We start from the raw sequence: 21940 nt of genomic DNA, 5'->3' as shown, positions 1-21940 counted from the left end.
CATTCCTGAGGAATCTGTATAAGTACCAAAACACTCTCAGGGACCATCTTCAAAAAATGACACATGACTAGGACCCCCTCTGTAAATGCTGGGGCACCATCAGGGATAGCTTGTAAAACTCAGAGACAGTTCTGGGGATCTTTAGCTTGGGTGAGAATGTTTAAAACAAAGGACTGAGAGTGGCCACAGATGGAACTCACCCGCTGTTCTCACCTTAATCAAAAAGATTTTTCATTGTATCTGTCAAAGTAACAATAGATCTGCTTTTGCTTTCTCTCCCAGTGTCCTCCTGCCGAACCAGGAACTTTTACTCCTTGGAACGTTGAAGTATAGCCAGAGCTCAGAAGATGACTGACTCCAGTAAGAGAATAAGAGAAAGTCTGATCGTTATTTCACTGTCAAGCCTTCACTGACACTCAGCAACAGGATCAAATTCAATTCAAGTTCAAAGTTTTGTTGGTTAGTTCAAAAAATAAATGATTGAAGGGAAGCAGCTATTTTTCAATGTGCTTTCTGTACCTTCTGCCCAATGTTAGCTGTGAAAGATGGCCTGGCTCTGATGGTGGGAATCTTTGATGATGGGCATTGCTTCCTGAGGCAGTGCTTCCTGTAGATACTACCGATGGTGAGGGGGTGGAGGGGGGAGATGTGCCAGTGATGTATTGGACAGGATCTATGACACTCTGCTCTTCTAGGGTTCCTGTGTATTCAGATTGCAACCAGTCAGGATACTTTCAACAGTACATCAGTGGAAGTTTGTCAGAATGTTTACTGACAAGCTGAACTTCTTTAATCTAATAAAGATGATTGCACACCTTCCTTATGCACCTATGTGTTACGGTCCAGGACAGGTCATTCTATATGTTAATGCATGGAAATTTAAACCTGCTGATCCCCCCCAGTGTAGGTTTGCATATACTCGCCCTCCTTTCCCTTCCTAAGGTCAACCATCAGCTTGTCGGTTTTGCTATTGTTGAGCGATTGGTTGTTTCTCTTCCACCACTCAACTAAATGTCCCTCTTGCTCTGGTAAGCAGACTCATTTCCATCTGCGATTCATCCGACAGCATTAATGTCACCAGCAGATTTGAAAATGGCATTGGAGTGGAGCTTACCATCACAGCCATGTGTGCATAGGGAGCAGAGCAAGGAGCTGAGCACGCAGCCTTGAGTTGCACCTATGTTGGTGGTCTGCAAGGGGGAGATGTTGTTACCAATCCTCATTGACTGAGCTCTGCTGATAAGGAAGTCAACAATCCAGTTGCAGAGGGAGGTGTGGAGGTGCTAGGTCTTGAAGCTCCATGGTGAGTTTGGATGGCATAATTATGTTCAACAAAAAGCTGTAGTGGCATATGATTTCTTGCTGTCCAGATGCTTCAGAGCAGAAGAAAGAGCCATAGAAATTGCTTCTGCTCTTAGCAGCAGCTGTCGGTAATTTAGTCAAATCCATCATGATCTTGTTGAATGGTGAAGCATTTTTGAAGGGACAAAGATTCACAAGATGTTGCTGGTACTGGAGGGTTTGAGTTATAAGGAGAGACTGGATAGACAGAGGCTTCTCTTCATTCCACCCCCCCCCCCCAGCTGAAACATAAGAAGCTGAGGGGTGATCTTGTACATAACACCATGAAGGGCATAGATAAGGTGGATTTTCACGGCTTTTCCCAGTGTACGGGAGACCATCGATTTAAGGTGAGAAGGGAAAGATTTGAAAAGGAACCTGAGGGGGAACAACTTCAGTCAGAGAGTGGCGAGTGTACGGAACAAGTGATAGAGACGGGTACAATTATGATGTTTCAAAGACGTTTCATCAGGGACATGAAGAGGAAATTGTTGAATTCAACAGTGATTCTCAAGAATGCCAGTGAGTCCAGGCATAAGACGAGGCACTCATTCTTGCTTGATCTTTGTGACAACTGTGTAAGATGTTGAAGGGAGGTCACAGCGGGAATAGGATGCTTTCAGTTACATTGCACTTGCAACCATTCCTTTTGTTATCTCCACCTGCACGCTGTATCCTCTCTTTGCCCAGATGTGATGTATGGTCATCAGACTGAATCATTGACTGTTTGCATCTCCGCAGACATTATCTGACATTCCAAATGTTTACAACCTTAGAACGTGTAGATAGTGCATAAGAAGAACAGGATCGTTGGCCTGCTATGTCCGCTCCAAACATGAAACTAATCCCACCTGCCTTCACATGATCCATCTCTCTCCATGACCTTCATGTATATGTGTCTATCTAAATGCCCCTTAAATTCCACTATAGTGTGGGCTTTCACTGCCACCGCAGGCCCTGTGTTCCAGGTACATACCACTCTCAATTTTTTAAAAAACTGCCCTGCACACCACCTTTCACCTTTCCTCTCTCATCTTAAGAGCTATGCCTTCCTGTATTGGACATTTCTACCCTAGGGAAGAGACTGTGATTATCTGCACTATTTACCCTCCTCATAATTTTATAAACTTTTAATAGTCTCCCCTCAGCCTCTGACACTCCCCAGAAAACAATCCAAGCTATTACCTTCTAATACAAGCAGCCTCCTAGAAAACCTTGCCTGCACCTTCTCCAAAGCCTGCACATCTTTCCTGAAATGTGGTGACCAGAACTTCACGCAATACCTCAGATGTGACGCAATTAGAATTTCATTCATCTGATTCTATCTTTATTTTAGATTGCCAGCACCTGCGATTTGACTTTTATTTCATATCCAAGTTCATGGAGTCAGAAATTTTGACAGCGTGGAATCTGGCCCTTTGGTCCACCTAGCCTGTGCCAATCAAGATGCCCCATCTATTTGCCAGTTTGGCCCGTGACCTTCCAAACCTTTCCAATCCATGTATCTGGAATTGGAAGAACCATTGATGAATAATTTGGCTGATTACTGACTGTGGCTTCAAAGTTTAAGTTTGGGAGCATTTGTCTCAAGACTACTCACCAATTTCATTACATTTCAAAAAATGTCCTCGTGTTGGAAAATTGTGGGTGTTGATCACCAAGGAGCCTAGCAATCCAGTTGTAGATAGAATCCCTTACAATTACTTTTCCTCTCCATACGATTTCCTCAAACTCCATCATTTTGCTCATCTACCTGCTGCTCCTCATTGGCACAGTCTGAGAATACATCAGATTCCCTCCTACACACTGGTGCCAAGTCATCTACCACTCTCTCCATCTTTCCATTAGCAGAGTAGTGAAAGAGAAGCACAGCTGTTAGCACCGCTTCCTCGCTCCTCTAGAAACATATGTTCTAACTTCCTTCGATGCTGTCAGGGTGGAGTTTACATACTTCCCCTGATATAGCTCTGGTTTTGTGCATTGCCCTGAAGACTTGTTGAGATAAAAATTAATTACTGGAAATTTTCCCTTATTGTTAGGTAAGGAATCGGTGGGCGTTTGAGAGAAATCAAAAAATAACATCAAATTTGATGATCATTCAATTTAATTATAATGTCAAGTTTTTCTATAGAGCCCTCAAGACATGGTACCGACTATCAGCCGCCCATTTACACCAATCATAAGACCATAAGACAAAGGAGCAGAAGTCGGCCATTCAGCCCATCGAGTCTGCTCCACCATTTTATCATGAGCTGATCCATTCTCCCATTTAGTCCCACTCCCCTGCTTTCTCACCATAACCTTTGATGCCCTGGCTACTCAGATATCTATCAATCTCTGCCTTAAATACACCCAATGACTTGGCCTCCACTGCTGCCCGTGGCAACAAATTCCATAGATTCACCACCCTCTGACTAAAAAAATTTCTTCGCATTTCTGTTCTGAAAGGGCGCCCTTCAATCCTTAAGTCATGCCCTCTCGTACTAGACTCCCCCATCATGGGAAACAACTTTGCCACATCCACTCTGTCCATGCCTTTCAACATTCGAAATGTTTCTATGAGGTCTCCCCTCATTCTTCTAAACTCCAAGGAATACAGTCCAAGAGCGGACAAATGTTCCTCATATGTTAACCCTCTCATTCCCGGAATCATTCTGGTGAATCTTCTCTGTACCCTCTCCAACGTCACCACATCCTTTCTTAAATAAGGAGACCAAAACTGCCCACAGTACTCCAAGTGAGGTCTCACCAGTGCCTTATAGAGCCTCAACATCACATCCCTGCTCCTATACTCTATTCCTCCAGAAATGAATGCCAACACTGCATTCGCCTTCTTCACCGACTCAACCTGGAGGTTAACTTTAAGGGTATCCTGTACGAGGACTCCCAAGTCCCGTTGCATCTCAGAATCCAATCAATCAATCCAACATCAATCCCATTTAAAAAAATTTCCCCCCCAATTCTATCAACTCCCCCCAGACTCTACCACCCACCTACCCACAAGAAACAGTTCACAGTGGCCAATTAACCACATATCATTGGAATGTGTCAGGAAGCTGGACCGCCCCAGAGAAATGACCACGGTCACATGGTGAGTCAGGAGATAGTCTTTGGCACTATGAGGCAATGGGTCTACCAGGAACACCACGTATCATTGTGTTAAGGTAAATATTCCACAGACCATTAAAATTAACTAGAAGCAAAAAGTGACATTTCCCAATAGAAAAAAAAGTGTCATTTTCAACAAAGAAACCAATGATGAAAGTGTGTTTAATAAGGCGAAAAATAATGGGGCAGTGGTACAAGAATGATGCGCAAGATAATCTTAGAAATACATGATAATTTAATTTAAATCTAAATGATCTGCAAAGGTAGATGTATTGAATGATTATTTGTGATGTTCAACATTCCTGTTCCATGTGTAATGAATCAGAGCCACTGATAGTCTATATTGTCTGTCAGGCTTAATGACTGAATAATAAGGTTTTCCAGTTACAAAAAATATATTCCAAGTAATCAAATCTTTGGCAAATATTTAAAGATAAGTACAAATCCCCTTGTATATTTTATTAAACATCTACTAGTAATCGGCCTATTTTGTGGGTGAATGCCCTGTCCAGTGTGGTACTGTTCTATAAATAGATTTTATATTAGAATATAAAAGTAAACTGCATACACAAAGTGATCTCTATGTCAATTCAGGTGGAAGCAATGAAGTAAATTATAATTGTGTAATTAATAATTCAATAAAAATGCAATATTGTTTTAAACTATGTAATGCTTTTCTTGAATTTGATTTTTGGAATTAGCAGTATTAGTTACTAAAAACATTCTACCATAAAAGCAACCTAGATTGATTCAAGTGATTCATCAACAAGATACGATGGTGAAGATAAGATACATTTGGTGCTCCTAGTGTGGCCTCTCTTATATCGGAGAGACCCGACATAGATTGGGAGACTGCTTTGCTGAGCATCTACATTCGTCCGCCAGAACAAGTGGGATCTCCCAGCGGTCACCCATTTTAATTCAACTTCCCATTCCCATTCCGATATGTCCATCCATGGCCTCCTCCACTGTCAGGATAAGGCCATAGTTGGGTTGGAGGAACAAAACCTTATATTCCGTTTGGGTAGCCTCCAGCCTGATGGCATGAACATCGATTTCTCAAACTTCCAGTATTGCCTCTACCCACCCCCCCTTCACCATTTCCCCATCTCCTTGTCCCTCTCTCATGTTATCTCCTTGCTTGCCCATCGCCTCCCTCCAGTGCTCCTCCCCTTCCCCCACCGACTGCTTTTTTCCATAGATGCTGCCTGGTCTGCTGAGTTCCTCCAGCATTTTGTGTGTGTTGCTGTGACGGTGAAGGTTGTTTCATTAATATAGATTTTAATTTAGATAGAGTTTTCAATATTATATTTATCAAAAGAAAATGTCAAAGGTAAAAGTGTGAAAGTTATGAAAGCAAATGAAGTTTGTCGTTGTTCAATGTAGACAGAAAATGCTGGAGGAATTCAACCATTCAGGCTGCATCTATGGGAAGAGACACAGGGTTAACTTTTCTGGTTGAAGACTTGGTCAGAACTGAAAAGGAAACCAAATAATCTTGTAAAGTTGCAGGGAGGGTGGGGGAGGGGGGATTTCACTGAGCCCATCTCAGCCACTTCCTGCACTTTTGCTTTCACCGCTCTCCTTCAGGACAGAACAAGGATAGAGGTTCCCCTGCTCCTCATCTGTCTCCACATGATCCATCATTTCCACCACCTTCTTCCACCTTCCCTTCTCCCCTTTTAGCATTTAGCAGGGATTGTTCTCTCTGTGTCTCCTTGATATACTCTTCCTACCCACCACACCTTAACCTTATGGCACTTCCCCAGCAGTCACAGGCAGTGCAACACTTACTCATTCACCTCTTCCCTTCCCACCATCCAGGAAGACAAACAATCAGCAATTCACTTATTGTACTTCCAATCAAGTGTCCTACATTTGGTGTTCACAATGTGATCTCCTCCACACTGGGGAGACCAAATGCCCACTTTGTGGAGTGCCCACTTTCAGTTTGCAGGTTAATTGTGAACTTCATATTGGCTGGCAATTTAGTTCCTGATTCCACTTTGCCTGATTGGTCTGTGGCCTCATGCACTATTATAGAGAACCCCAACACAAGCATGATGAATATCACGTCATCTTCTTTCCGGGCACATTGCAGCTTTCTGCACCCAATAATGAATTCTACAACTCTGGGTAACTTGGTTTATTGAACTGTATTAGTCATAATTTGTGAGATAAACTTGTCCCTCCCACAGGTACAGCTTGCACATTTGCAGTATTTTCTATTTTTTTTAGACTTCCAGCATCTGCAGATTTATTGTCCTTCATAATACATACACAGACATGGACATTGCATCATGTTTTTTTTGCTGAAGGGTTAGGACTTACATTATAACTTTAAATTTACATCCTCTTAGAGTTTATCATGCAGCTAATATTAAAAAATACTGGGCAATAGTAAAATCCAACCAAAATCCTACAGTAAAATACAATATTAATCTAATGTTACAATTCAATACCACTCTCTAATAATTATCGTCAAAATGTGAAGTCTAACACTGAGCTCTGGTGAGTGAATTCAACAATGACATTTTATCGAACTCGGTAGTGAAGTCATGCACTTGAAACAAATTCAGCTGAGGCATTCCTAGCATGTGTGAGCCAGCCTCATTGAACATGACCACAAAACATGGGAGAGGAGTGGCTATCTGCTCCACCTTTCAATAGAATCATGGCCAATCTGACCTCAGCCTCAACTATAATGCTTTGCTGTCTTGATACACATTGGTAAACATGCTGATTTCCTCCCATTAAAAAAACTTTAGTATATCAATATTGTTTTTACAATTTCAAAGGCGAAAAAAAAACTATGGACCAGGTGCTGTGGTTAATATAGATGAGTACCTGATAGCTGACTTGGACATGGTGATTACAAGGGCATGACTCTGTGTTTTTATCTAACTATATGATGAAATGCTTTGAGAGGTTGGTTATGACTAGACTGAACTCCTACACATTTGAACTGAACCTGGACTCATTGCAATTTGCCTATAGTCACAATAGGTCAACAGCAGACGCAATCTCCGTGGCTCTTCACACGGCTTTAGACCACCTAGACAACACAAACACCTACGTCAGGATGCTGTTCATCGACTATAGCCCAGCATTTAATACCATCATTCCCACAATCGTAATTCAGAAGTTGCAGAACCTGGGCCTCTGTATCTCTCTCTATAATTGGTTTCTCGACTTCCTAACCAGAAGACCACAGTCTGTGCGGATTGGTGATAACATATCCTCTTGGCTGACGATCAACACTGGCGCACATCAGGGGTGTGTGCTTAGCCCACTGCTCTACTCTCTGTATACACATGACTGTGTGACTAGGCATAGCTCAAACACCATCTACAAATTTGCTGACGATACAACCATTGTTGGTTGAATCTCAGGTGGTGACGAGAGGGCAGACAGGAGTGAGATATGCCAACTAGTGGAGTGGTGCCGCAGCAACAACCTGGCACTCAATGTCAGTAAGACAAAAGAGCTGATTGTGGACTTCAGGAAAAGTAAGACAAATGAACACGTACCAATCCTTATAGACGGATCAGAAGTAGAGAGAGTGAGCAGCTTCAAGTTCCTGGGTGTCAAGATCTCTGAGGATCTAACCTGGTCCCAGCATATTGATGTAGTCATAAAGAAGGCAAGACAGTTGCTATACTTAATCAAGAGTTTGAAGCGATTTGGCATGTCAACAGATAAGCTCAAAAACTTCTATAGTTGTACCGTGGAGAGCATTCTGACAGGCTGCATCACTGTCTGGTGTGGAGGGGCTACTGCACAGGACTGAAAGAAGCTGCAGAAGGTTGTAAATCTAGTCTGCTCCATCTTGGGTACTAGCTTACAAAGTATCCAGGATATCTTTAAGAAGTGGTGTTTCAGAAAGGCAGCTTCCATTATTAAGGACCTCCAGCACCCAGGGCACACTCTTTTCTCACTGTTACCATCAGGTAGGAGATACAGAAGCCTGAAGGCACACACTCAGCATTTCAGGAACAGTTTCTTTCCTTCTGCCATCCAATTCCTAAATGGTCTTTGAAGCTTTGGACACTACCTCACTTTTTTAATATATCTGTTTTTGCACATTTTTAAAATAATCTATAGAATATATACAATTGATTTACTTGTTTATTTATTATGTTTTATTTTATTTATTTTTTTCTCTCCCTCTGCTAGATTATGTATTGCATTGAACTGCTGCTGCTAAGTTAACAAATTTCATGTCACATGCCGGTGATAATAAACCTGATTCTGATGTATGCTTTTATCTAATTATAATAATCTGGTCATACATAGACTTGTTAAAAGAAGAAAAAACTAAATTCTATATTATTTAGTAATTATATTATTATGAACTGTTACAGTGCCTATAAGACGTATTCACCCCTCCCCCAAAGTTTTCATGTTTTATTATTTTACAATGTTGTATCATAATGCATTTAATTTGGCTTTATTTTGACACTGATCAACAGAAAAAAAGACTGTCTTGTGTCAAAGTAAAAACAGATCTCTACAAAGTGATCTAAATTAATTACAAACAAATTACAAAATAATTGCTTGCTTAAGTGTTCACACTAAATCATCACTGGTGTGGCCAGTTGGTTTTAGAAGTCACATAATTAGTTAAATGGAGATCACCTGCGTGCAGTCAGGGTGTATCAATTGATTACAGTGAAAATACACCTGTGGCTGGAAGGTCCAGCTGCTGGTGAGTCAGGATCCTGGCAAAAACTACACTGTGAAGACAAAAGAACACTTCAAGCAACTCCACAGAAAAGTTATTGAAAAGCACATCAGGAGAGGGATAGAAGAAAATTTCTAAGTCACTGAATATTCCTTGGAGTACAGTTGAGTCAATCATCAAGAAATGGAGTGCCTGAAGGCTTTGTGTGTCAATGCAAGGAGCATTCGTAATAAGGTGGATGAATTGAAAGTGCAGATTGTTATTAATGATTATGATATAGTTGGGATCACAGAGACATGGCTCCAGGGTGACCAGGGATGGGAGCTCAATGTTCAAGGATATTCAATATTCAGGAGGGATAGACATGAAGGAAGGGGAGGTGGGGTGGCGTTGCTGGTTAAAGAAGAGATTAACGCAATAGAAAGGAAGGACATAAGCCGGGAGGATGTGGAATCGATATGGGTAGAGCTGCGTAACACTAAGGGGCAGAAGACGCTGGTGGGAGTTGTGTACAGGCCACCTAACAGTAGTAGTGAGGTCGGAGATGGTATTAAACAGGAAATTAGAAATGTGTGCAATAAAGGAACAGCAGTTATAATGGGTGACTTCAATCTACATGTAGATTGGGTGAACCAAATTGGTAAAGGTGCTGAGGAAGAGGATTTCTTGGAATGTATGCGGGATGGTTTTTTGAACCAACATGTCGAGGAACCAACTAGAGAGCAGGCTATTCTAGACTGGGTTTTGAGCAATGAGGAAGGGTTAATTAGCAATCTTGTCGTGAGAGGCCCCTTGGGTAAGGGTGACCATAATATGGTGGAATTCTTCATTAAGATGGAGAGTGACATAGTTAATTCAGAAACAAAGGTTCTGAACTTAAAGAGGGGTAACTTTGAAGGTATGAGACGTGAATTAGCTAAGATAGACTGGCAAATGACACTTAAAGGATTGACGGTGGATATGCAATGGCAAGCATTTAAAGGTTACATGGATGAACTACAACAATTGTTCATCCCAGTTTGGCAAAAGAATAAATCAAGGAAGGTAGTGCACCCGTGGCTGACGAGAGAAATTAGGGATAGTATCAATTCCATAGAAGAAGCATACAAATTAGCCAGAGAAAGTGGCTCACCTGAGGACTGGGAGAAATTCAGAGTTCAGCAGAGGAGGACAAAGGGCTTAATTAGGAAGGGGAAAAAAGATTATGAGAGAAAACTGGCAGGGAACATAAAAACGGACTGTAAAAGCTTTTATAGATATGTAAAAAGGAAAAGACTGGTAAAGACAAATGTAGGTCCCCTGCAGACAGAAACAGGTGAATTGATTATGGGGAGCAAGGACATGGCAGACCAATTGAATAATTACTTTGGTTCTGTCTTCACTAAGGAGGACATAAATAATCTTCAGAAATAGTAGGGGACAGAGGGTCCAGTGAGGTGGAGGAACTGAGGGAAATACATGTTAGTAGGGAAGTGGTGTTAGGTAAATTGAAGGGATTAAAGGCAGATAAATCCCCAGGGCCAGATGGTCTGCATCCTAGAGTGCTTAAGGAAGTAACCCAAGAAATAGTGGATGCATTAGTGATAATTTTTCAAAACTCGTTAGATTCTGGACGAGTTCCTGAGGATTGGAGGGTGGCTAATGTAACTCCACATCTTTAAAAAAGGAGGGAGAGAGAAACCGGGGAATTATAGACCGGTTAGCCTAACGTCGGTGGTGGGGAAACTGCTGGAGTCTGTTATCAAAGATGTGATAACAGCACATTTGGAAAGCGGTGAAATCATTGGACCAAGTCAGCATGGATTTGTGAAAGGAAAATCATGTCTGACGAATCTCATAGAATTTTTTGAGGATGTAACTAGTAGAGTGGATAGGGGAGAACCAGTGGATGTGGTATATTTGGATTTTCAAAAGGCTTTTGACAAGGTCCCACACAGGAGGTTAGTGTGCAAACTTAAAGCACGTGGTATTAGGGGTAAGGTATTGGTGCGGGTGGAGAATTGGTTAGCAGACAGGAAGCAAAGAGTGGGAATAAACGGGACCTTTTCAGAATGGCAGGCGGTGACTAGTGGGGTACCGCAAGGCTCAGTGCTGGGACCCCAGTTGTTTACAATATATATTAATGACTTGGATGAGGGAATTAAATGCAGCATCTCCAAGTTTGCGGATGACACGAAGCTGGGTGGCAGTGTTAGCTGTGAGGAGGATACTAAGAGGATGCAGGGTGACTTGGATAGGTTGGGTGAGTGGGCAAATTCATGGCAGATGCAATTTAATGTGGATAAATGTGAAGTTGTCCACTTTGGTGGCAAAAATAGGAAAACAGATTATTATCTGAATGGTGGCCGATTAGGAAAAGGGGAGGTGCAACGAGACCTGGGTGTCATTATACACCAGTCATTGAAAGTGGGCATGCAGGTACAGCAGACGGTGAAAAAGGCGAATGGTATGCTGGCATTTATAGCGAGAGGATTCGAGTACAAGAGCAGGGAGGTACTACTGCAGTTGTACAAGGCCTTGGTGAGACCATACCTGGAGTATTGTGTGCAGTTTTGGTCCCCTAATCTGAGGAAAGACATCCTTGCCATAGAGGGAGTACAAAGAAGGTTCACCAGGTTGATTCCTTGGATGGCAGGACTTTCATATGAAGAAAGACTGGATGAACTGGGCTTGTACTCGTTGGAATTTAGAAGATTGAGGGGGGATCTGATTGAAACGTATAAGATCCTAAAGGGATTGGACAGGTTAGATGCAGGAAGATTGTTCCCGATGTTGGGGAAGTCCAGAACGAGGGGCCACAGTTTGAGGATAGAGGGGAAGCCTTTTAGGACCGAGATTAGGAAAAACTTCTTCACACAGAGAGTGGTGAATCTGTGGAATTCTCTGCCACAGGAAACAGTTGAGGCCAGTTCATTGGTTATATTTAAGAGGGAGTTAGATATGGCCCTTGTGGCTACGGGCATCAGCGGGTATGGAGGGAAGGCTGGGGCGGGGTTCTGAGTTGGATGATCAGCCATGATCATAATAAATGGCGGTGCAGGCTCGAAGGGCCAAATGGCCTACTCCTGCACTTATTTTCTATGTTTCTATGTTTCTAATATGGCACATCTGTAAATCTGCCTGGAGCAGGCCGTCCTCAAAAACTGAGTGACTGTGAAAGAAGGGGACTAGTGAGGGAGACCACCAAGAGACCCATGACAAATGTGGAGGAGTTACATGCTTTACTGGCCAAGATGGGAGAGACAGCATGTACAATGGTTGCTTGGCTGCTTCACAAGTCACAGCTTTATGAGAGGGTGGCAAAGAAAAAGCCACGGTTGAAAAAAACTCACATGAAATCTCAGCTAGAGTTTACCAGAAGTCATGTGTGAGATTCTGAAGTCAGCTGGAAGAATGAACTGTGGCCTAATGAAACATAAATTGAGCTTTTGGGCTATCAAACTAAATGCTATGTTTGGTATAAGCTAAACTCCACACGTTATCAAAAGCACACCATCCCTACCGTGAAGCATGGTGGTGGCTGCATCATGCTGTGGAGATGCTTCAATGCAGCCATCCCTGGAAGACTTGTGAAGGTAGAGGATAAAATGAATGCAGCAAAATACAGGGAAATCCTGATGCAGTCTGCAAGAGAACTGTGACATGGGAGAAGCTTTGTTTTCCAACAAGGCAATGACCCCAAGCATAAAGCCAAAGCTACACAAGAATGGCTTAAAAACAACAAAGTTAATGTTCTGGACCAGACAAGTCAGAGTCCAGACCTGAATCCAATTGAGAATTTGAGGTTGGACTTGAAAAGGGCTACTCAGTCACAATCCCCATGTAATCTGACAGAGCTTGGTCAGTTTTGTAAAGAAGAATTGGGGGAAAAATTGCAGTGTCCAGTTGAGCAAAGCTGATGGAGACCTATCACACAGACCTGAGGCTGCGATTGTTGCCAAAGGTGCACCTTCTAAATACTGAATTGAAAGGGGTGAATAATTATGCAATCAATTATTTTGTGTTTAACAATTGTAATAAATTTGTACTAATTTGTAGAAATTTGTTTCCACTTTGATACAAAAGAATCTTTTCTGTTGTTCAGTGTCAAAAAAGCCAAATTAAATCCACTGTGATTCAATGCTGTAAAACAACAAAGCATGAAAACTTCCAAGGGGGCTGGGGGTGAATACTACTTATAGGCACTGTATATAATAGCTTCACAGTACGTTGGTGAGATTAGAATCAGCAGTAATGCGGTGTGGTTAGTGTGTGTGTAGCAAGAATGTGGAAACCTCTTCCAGAGACACATGTCATGATGGCACTAGGGGAATGTACATTCAAGTATTACCTGAACATGGACTTTAAAAAATAAATAAATAAATAAATGAAAGATAATCATAGTAGTGAAGACAATGATAGCAACGAACCATCGTGGTCAGTGGCGTCCATCAGTGTAGGATACCTACCATGCTTACCTGGTCTGGTTTAATTCCGGATGCCCCAGTTTAAATTAGCACTTCTCCTCCATTAGGGGCAATTAATGCTGATATTGATCAGTTATCTATAGATCCCGCGAATGAATAGATAAAACAACTAAATTACTCCAGGTTCCTGTATTCTTTGTACATAATAATACATGCAGCTTGTTTTTACTTTTATTTCCAGTGATTACCTCCAGTGCCCATGATAACTACATCTGCAAGAAATGCATCCAACTGCAACTTCCCACACCACATTAGGGAACAGGAGCTGGATTAACTTTATACTTTGAAATACATGGGTGAACTGACAAATAAGAAAGAGATGACCATGTTAATGGGATTACAATATAGACCACCCGACAGTCAATGGGATTTAGAGAAGCAAATTTTTAGAGAGACCACAGACTGCTGCAAGAAACAAGGTTATGATGATAGGTGGTTTTAACTTTCCACATTTTTTAGATTGAGGACACGTCCTCTTTTATTGTCATTTAGTAATGCATGCATTAAGAAATGATACAATGTTTCTCCAGAATGATATCACAGAAACACTAGACAAACCAAGACTGAAAAACTGACAAAAACCACATAATCATAACATGTAGTTACAACAGTGCAAAGCAATACCGTAATTTGATAAAGAACAGACCATGGGCACGGTAAAAAAAAAAGTCTCAAAGTCTCTCAAAAGTCCCATTATTTCACGCAGACGGTAGAAGGAAGAGAAACTCTCTTCCTGCCATGAGCTTCCAGCGCCACAAACTTGCCAATGCAGCACCCTGGAAGTACCCAACCACAGTCGACTCTAGAGAACGTCTGAAAATTTCGAGCCTCTGACCAGCCCTCCGACACCAAGCACTGAGCACCATCTCTGCCGAGCGCTTCGGCCCCAGCAACAGGCAATAGGCAAAGCTGAGGATTTGGGGCCTTCCCCTCCGGAGATTCTCGATCGCACAGTAGCAGCGGCAGTGAGGCAGGCATTTCTGAAGTTTCTGGGACTGGGACTCCCAAACTGTAAAATGTCTGGATGAGATAGAGTTTGCCAATGTGTTCAGGAAAGTTTTGTTAATCAGCACATAAAACTCCCAACTAGAGAGAGTGTGATACTAGATCTCTTATTGGGCAATGAGACAGGGCAGGTGACAGAAGCTTGTGCAGGGGAACACTTTGTGCATCTATTGACCACAATGCCATTAGCTTCAGGATAATTATAGAGAACTGTAGGTCTGGTCCTCTGAGATTCTAAATTGGAGAAAGGCCAATTTGGGTATCAGAAAGGATCTAACAAATGTAAATTGGGAGAAATTGTTATCTAACAAAGGTATACTTGTTAAGTGGAAAGTCTTCAAAAGAGAAATTTTGAGAGTGTGGAGTTTGTATTTTCCTGTCAGAATGAAAGGCAAGGATAACAGATTTAGGGAATCTCAGTTTTCAAGAGATATTGAGGCCCAGGTTAAGAAAAAAGGAGGTGAAAAGCAAGTATGGACAGGAAGGAGTGTAAGAAATACGAGAGAAACATTATAGGAAACCAGGGGCTTTCCTTGGACCCTGTGGGAGGATATGCACAAATTGCAGGGACCCTAGCAGAAATATTTAAAATGTACAAGTGAGATGCTAGAAGATTGGAAGATAGCTAAAGTTCCATTGATTAAGAAAGGATCTAGGAATAAGCCAGGAAATTATAGACTGTTCAGTGGATAAGTTACTGGAAGTCTTCTAAGGGACTGAATATGTAAGTATTTGGATAGACAGGGTCTGATTAGGGATAGTCAACATGGCTTTGTGTGTGGTAAGTTTTTCAAGGAAGTTACCATGAAGGTCGATGAAGGCAAGGCAGTGGATATTGTTCACATGGACTTTAGCAGGGCCTTGACAAGGTCCTGCTGGGAAGGTTGGCTTGATGGAGGGAAGCAGAAAATGATGGTGGAAGTTGTTTTTGGACTAGTGGCTATCTTTGCTACCTAAAGCTCGGTGCTGGGCCATTGCTATTTATCATCTATAGCAATAACTTGAGTGAGAATGTACAACACATGGTTAGTAAATTTGCAGATGACACTAAAATGCATTTGTTATTGATAGTGGAGATGTCTTTCAGGACTCACAGATATCTTGGGTAAAAGGGCCAAGGATTGGTTGATGGAATTTTATTCAGATAATTGCACTCTGGGAAGACAAATGAGGCTGGATTTTCACATTAATGGTAGGGCCTTGGGGAGAGCCGTACAACAGAAGAACCTAGAAAAACAGGTGCAATGTTCCCTGAAAGTTGCATTGCAGGTAGACATGGTGGTGATGAAGGCTTTTGGCATCCAGGCCGTCATCAGCCAATGCATTCAGTATTATAGTTGGGTTGTTATGTTGCAATTATTCAAGACATTGGTGAAACTACATTAGGAATATTGTGTTGAGGTTTGGTCACTTTTCTATAGGGAAGATGCCGTGAAGCTGAAAAGGGTGCAGAGGAGATTTACAAGGATAATGTTAGGACTGAGTTATGAAGAGAGGGTGAGGAGGTTGGGACTTAGTTCACTGAAGCATAGGAGAATGAGGGGTGGTCTTGTCGAGCTATATAGCACAGTGTTTCATTAGGAATCAAGAACTAAAAAGAACTGTTTTAAAAGATGAGTGGAGAGATTTAACAGAAACCAGAGAGTCATCAGTGTATGGAATAAGCTGCCAGTGGCAGTGAGTGTGGGGTGTATATTAGCACCATTTATTGGGCAGAGAGATATCAGGCAAATGGTACTTACTTAGAAGGAAACCTTGGTCAGCAAGGATGGGTTGGACCGAAGGGTTAGTTTCCCTGCTCTGTGACTCTGACTTTATAACGAGAGTGTTGTAGCCTGTGGTCAGTGTGGATATGGTGGGCTGAATGGCCTGCTTGCATGCTGATTGACTCTAATGTGGCAGATAATATGCCACCCTATAGTCTCTCTGAGTGTGGTAACCAATTGCCACTATTTACTTAGAACTTTGCCTAGTTCTGTCAGCCCATTGTTACTGAAGCAGGTGACGGAGATCTGCGTCTGCTCATGCGTCTAATTTCCATGCCGAGCTGTTTGTCAGGGGTCAGGGGCTCGATTAGTTCAAGGTCAACTCGTGAGTGAAATTGAAGGCAGCGAAGTCACTACTGTAGAGCTGGAGCAAGTTGTCCAGCAGCCAGGCTGGGAGATGGCCAAGGAGTTGCTCCACCAGCCACTGGGACCACAGGCTCTCCTCCCAGTCCTGGAATGGGGGCAATTTCAGCCCCTCAGGGGGGCGAAAACCCAGACGCCACAGAAGGTGGCCCAGTTCCTGGTCCAGGAATTTGTAGGCCACCACATAGTCATATTGGACGAGGCAAGGCTGGCACAGATGCACCAAGGGCCTCCAGCCAGCTGGCTCTTCCGCCATCCCCTGTGGCAACAATCGCCGGATGTACGCCTCAAGGGACTCGCCAGCAAGGTGGTCACGGTGGTAGGTGAAAACCAGCCGCTGAAGGGGATGCCTGATGAAGATGATCTTGGTGTACAATGGTGGCAGGGTGTCAATTGTGCCCATGCCCTTCCAGCTCAAGTCCCCGTGGGACAGAGTGGGTGGAGTGCGCTCGCTGACTAGCATGCTTTTCTCCACCGGCACGTTGTTCAGGATTTCCAGCACCCTCTCCCAGTGAGTTGCCCCCATGTCGGGGGAGCTGCAGTATACCACCCGGTGGCGTGCGTTCATACGGAGGCTCAGGAAGTGGGCAAACTGATGGAGCCTGTTGACCTCCACGCTTCGCTTGCAGAATGACCTCAGGAGCATTCTCCTCAGCTGCTGGTTGTAGAGGAAGGAGTCAAAGGTCAGGGGGTCACTCTCCACTGTCAGAGTTGGCCCTGCAGTCAATGTAAGAATAGATAATGTTTTCAGTCATGGGGAAATCTCCACCGAGGGAACACAGTTATAAAACTGTGTTTACCCCATATCCCTCTACACCTTTCTTATTCACGTGCCTTTTAAATGGTGTTATTCTACCCACTAGACTCTGGTAGCTCACTTCATGTGCACCTCTGATATGGGGAAAAGATTCAACAGTCAGTTCACCGAACCACATTTGCCTGAATCACTGCATGTGGAATGAACTGCTAGAGGAGTATGGAACATAAAGCAGGCCCTTTGACCCATGATGTTGTCCTGAACTAAAAGCAAGTGGTTGAGGCAGGTACGCCAACAATATTAATACAACATAGTACAGGGCCTTCAGCACATGATCAGGTGACAACTTTTTAACGTATTCCAAAATCAACCTAACCTTTCTCTCCCATGTAGGCCTCCATTTTCTTTCATCGTGTGCCTATCTAAAAGTCTTGTAAATGTCCCTATAGTATCTGTGTCTACCACCATGAGGACAGTGTGTTTCATGTACCCATCACAGTCTGTGTAAAAACAAAACTAGCTCTGACATTCCCCCCCCCCCGCCACCCGCCACAATACTTTACTCTTATCACCTTATATGTATGTCCTTTTGTAGTAGCCATTTCTGGTTGTCCATTTTATCTGTGCCTCTTATCTTATGCACCTCTATCAAGTCACCTCTCATGCTCCTTTGGACCAAAGGGAAAAGTCCTAGCCTGCTTAACCCATCATCTTGCATGCGCTTTAATCCAAGTGACATCCTGTTAAATCTGCTCTGCTCCCTCTCTAAAACTTCCATATCTTTCCTATAATGAGGCGACCTGAACTGAGCATAACACTCCATTAAGCTTGACAGACCTTTGAACATGGACCAGAATGGATTAGAGCAGGGGTTCCTAAACTACTTTATGCCATTGGCAAGTGCTGTTAAGCAAGGGGTCTGTGGACTCATTTAGAGGGATATGAGGCAAACACGGGCAAATAGCTTAGGAAGGTATCTTGGTTACATGGACATGTTGGGCCGAAGGACTTGTTTCCATGGTGTATGAGTCAGTGAGTCTCTGAGGGACTTAGTGTGATTGGTAACATTCAGTATTGTATATTGATTTAGAGTTCAATGTAGCTTGTTAAAGAACCATCTCCTAATAATTTTGTTGGAGAAGCTTCTGCCTCTGGTCATAGTCTTAGAGTCACAGGGTAGAGAACAGGGTCCTGTGGCCAATTGGTCCATTTGCTTTTGTTTGGCCCATATCCCTCTAAACTTTCCCCATTCATGTACCTGCCCAAGTACCTTTCTAAATGTTGTTTGTACCTATCTCAACTACTTCTCCTGGGAGCACATTCCATATACTTGTAACGCTCAGTAAGGTTTCACTGCTAATGTAATGGCCTCTCTGTAATGGTTTTTCTGTAGCAGCAATGTTTGGGTTACAACTAGAGATAACAGGGGCTTGGCATGTGCGCCATCCAATGAGAGGCGCCCTGTTTTTCTTTCTTGTGCGTCTGAGAGAAGGTTTTGCAGTCTTTTGTTTGGCAGAAGATGGAGAGAGAAGATGCCAGAACAGGAAAGCTGTAGACTACAAGAAGAGGTGGACTTGGAATGGGGTCAGAGTCGATGACATGAAGGGGAAGTTGATGCAGAACGAACAGATGGGGAAACCACCAACTCCAACATTCCACATCAGACTGTTTCATGAGAATGGGCTCTTTTACTTTTTGTTTCTCTACTAACCTATAGTCAAATTAAGAATTATAAATCTCAATCATTTAATTGCATATTGTGCACTTTGTTATTTTGTGGTACTGATCTGTAACAGGGAACACATCACTCAGCATCCACCCAAACAAGATTTCTCAAGTTTGGCCAGGCCGGAGACTGTCTTCCCCTAGAGTAAGTCGCTAGCCAGACCTGAGGATTACAGACTGAACACCCTCTGGGTGAAAGAGATGCCCCTCAGGTTCTTATTAAATCTCTCCCCATCTAGCCCTAAGCCTATACTCTTTAGATTTTGACTCTACAATCCATGGGTAAAGACTGTGCCCCTTTTGATTTTATTCTGCAAACCACCCCTCATTCAGTGAAAACAGTCCCCGTCCTTAACTGCTCAACCTCTCTCTGTAACTCAGTCTTTCAAGTCATGATAAAATCCTCTGCATTCTTTCCAGCTTATTTCTATCTTTCCTGAGGCCTATGGTCGATAATTCTACCAATACAGATCAAAGGTTATAAGACATACCTTTCCCAAGAACAGAGGAACGGCCTGCTCTCCACTCATTACAAAGCAGCCAGACCAAAGCACCCAGCAGCAGTAACACAGCTGAATGTCGCCTAGGGAGGCTCATTGTAAGCTGGTTCTGTCTCTCTGACACTGGTGGAGGTCAAACGTCACAAACTCAAACACCAGCTCAGTGTGGATTCAGCCTCCGGCCCCCTCTATACAGGAAAGCTCGTTACGAGCCATCGATTCCTTCTCTGGGTCCCACCAAGGCTGCACCCTATTTGTTTGTACTATCTCTTTTAATACTGTTTACCTTTGGATCAACACTGACGTGTATACAAGGACACTGGTTGATTGTACCTTTTGCAATCATAGTCAAGCAGCACAAAAACAGGCCCTATCGACAGCTGGTCCAAGGTGCCCAACAAAGGGAGTTCGATTTGCCCGTGTTTTACCAAAGTCCCTCTAAATGATGCATCAACTCTTCTCAGGATTCCAGCTGGGTACAGGCAATGATTTAAACAGATGTTTCGAAGACAAACATTGCCATCTTCATTAAGGATGATGCCTGGGCATGTCTTGTCCAGTGGTATTTATACACCCATTGTCTGTCCCTCCTGATTGGTTAGTCCTCGTCTAATTGGGTTTCTGCTCTTCCACCTTGTTTACAATCAATTCCAGTTCCGGTTCCTCTATAAGGGGAATTGCTATGAACAAATGGACTGAGAGGCCATGGGATCACTGTTGTCACCAGCTATTGCTAATTTCTACATGGAGGACTTCAAGGAGAGGGCTCTGAGTTCATCACCCTTATGCCCCAAATGCTGCTTCAGATACATCAATGACACGTTCATAGTGTAGCCTCATGGACTCCAGGCACTCCAACAGTTCCACGACCATCTGAACAGCAAACATCCAAACACCCAATTTGCAATGGAGATGGAGAAGAGTGGTTGCCTCCCATTCCTGGACATTCTAATATAATGGAAACCGGACAGTTGCCTTGGAAACCCACTCACATGGACTTGTACCTCAACAGTAATGGCCACCATCAAGCCTGCAATGTAGAGCAGTTCTTTCTCCTTTGATTAACCATATGAAAACTATTTTCAACCCAGACATTCTCCCCAAGGAAATATGATTGCACACAGTGTTCCTAAAGAATGACTACAAGTAAAGGAAATCAACTGGGCCTTTAAAAGAGCCGATGGGAAAACCAGGAAACTTCACAATGAGGATGAACCCATCGCTACCACCTATCTTCCCAATATTTCCAGGTTTTTGGAAGGATCACCAGGATCCTGAAGAAATACTGCATGAATACCATTCACAAACCCATAAGGCAGCTCAAATCACAGTTTATGTGAGTCAAAGATGACCTGGGACTCAGTTGGCTGGCACTCTGGGATTCTCTGGGAATGTGGAGCAGCATATATCGGCCAGATGGGATGCACAGTGGAAACCTGCATCAAGCAGCTCAGGAGGTGTATCCGTTTGGGTTACCTGGAGTAATCGGCAGAAGCAGAACATTGCATGCGCAATGGCCATAGAGCAGACTTTGCCATAAAATTACTGTGCTGCGCCAATGGCTTTTGGGACCACCTGGTGAAGGGAGCTATTGAAATAAAACTAGAGGAAAGAATTTTAATAAAGACAAAGGCCTCGCTCTAAGTAAGAACTAGAATTAAATTGTAAATAAGATGGGACAGTGGAAACCTGATTGCATGAGGACTAACCAATCAGGAGGAACGGATGATAGGGGTATAAATTCCACTGGACTAGACAACCCAAGCATCATCTCTGATGAAGATGGTAGAGCTTGTCATTGAAACGTCGATTATCATTGATACCTATACCTGGTTTGAAGCCTGAGAAGAGTTTATTTGTCATATTCGAATCTGCTTATTCAGAAAGTCAGAAGGAATGGGATCCAGGGAAGTTTGGCCAGGTGGATTCAGAATTGGCTTGCCTGCAGAAGGCACAGGGTCGTGGTGGAGGGAGTACATTCAGATTGGAAGATTGTGACTAGTGGTGTCCCACAAGGATCTGGTCTGGGACCTCGATTTTTTTGTGATTTTTATTAATGACCTGGATGTGGGGGTAGAAGGGTGGGTTGGCAAGTTTGCAGAACACAAAGGTTGGTGATGTTGTAGATAGTGTAGAGGATTGTTGAAGATTGCAGAGAGACATTGATCGGATGCAGAAGTGGGCTGAGAAGTGGCAGATGGAGTTCAGCCCGGAGAAGTGTGAGG

At 43.1% G+C, this 21940-nt stretch overlaps 1 protein-coding gene across 4 annotated transcripts in view; it reads left to right on the top strand.

Annotated features, from left to right (window-relative positions):
* Positions 1 to 5114, top strand: part of xdh (xanthine dehydrogenase) — a 109016-nt gene extending 103902 nt beyond the window's left edge. For all 4 annotated transcript variants that reach the window (XM_072247655.1, XM_072247665.1, XM_072247671.1 and 1 more), the window contains one exon: positions 283 to 5114. In XM_072247655.1, coding sequence (XP_072103756.1) covers positions 283 to 333 — 51 coding nt within the window. In that variant the 3' untranslated portion in view covers positions 334 to 5114. The remainder of the gene's footprint in view (positions 1 to 282) is intronic.
* Positions 5115 to 21940: the final 16826 nt, after the last annotated feature.

The sequence above is a fragment of the Mobula birostris genome, chromosome 2, assembly GCF_030028105.1.
Source record: "Mobula birostris isolate sMobBir1 chromosome 2, sMobBir1.hap1, whole genome shotgun sequence".
NCBI classification, from domain to species: Eukaryota; Metazoa; Chordata; class Chondrichthyes; order Myliobatiformes; family Myliobatidae; genus Mobula; species Mobula birostris.
This window is presented reverse-complemented; position numbering and strand designations above follow the sequence as displayed.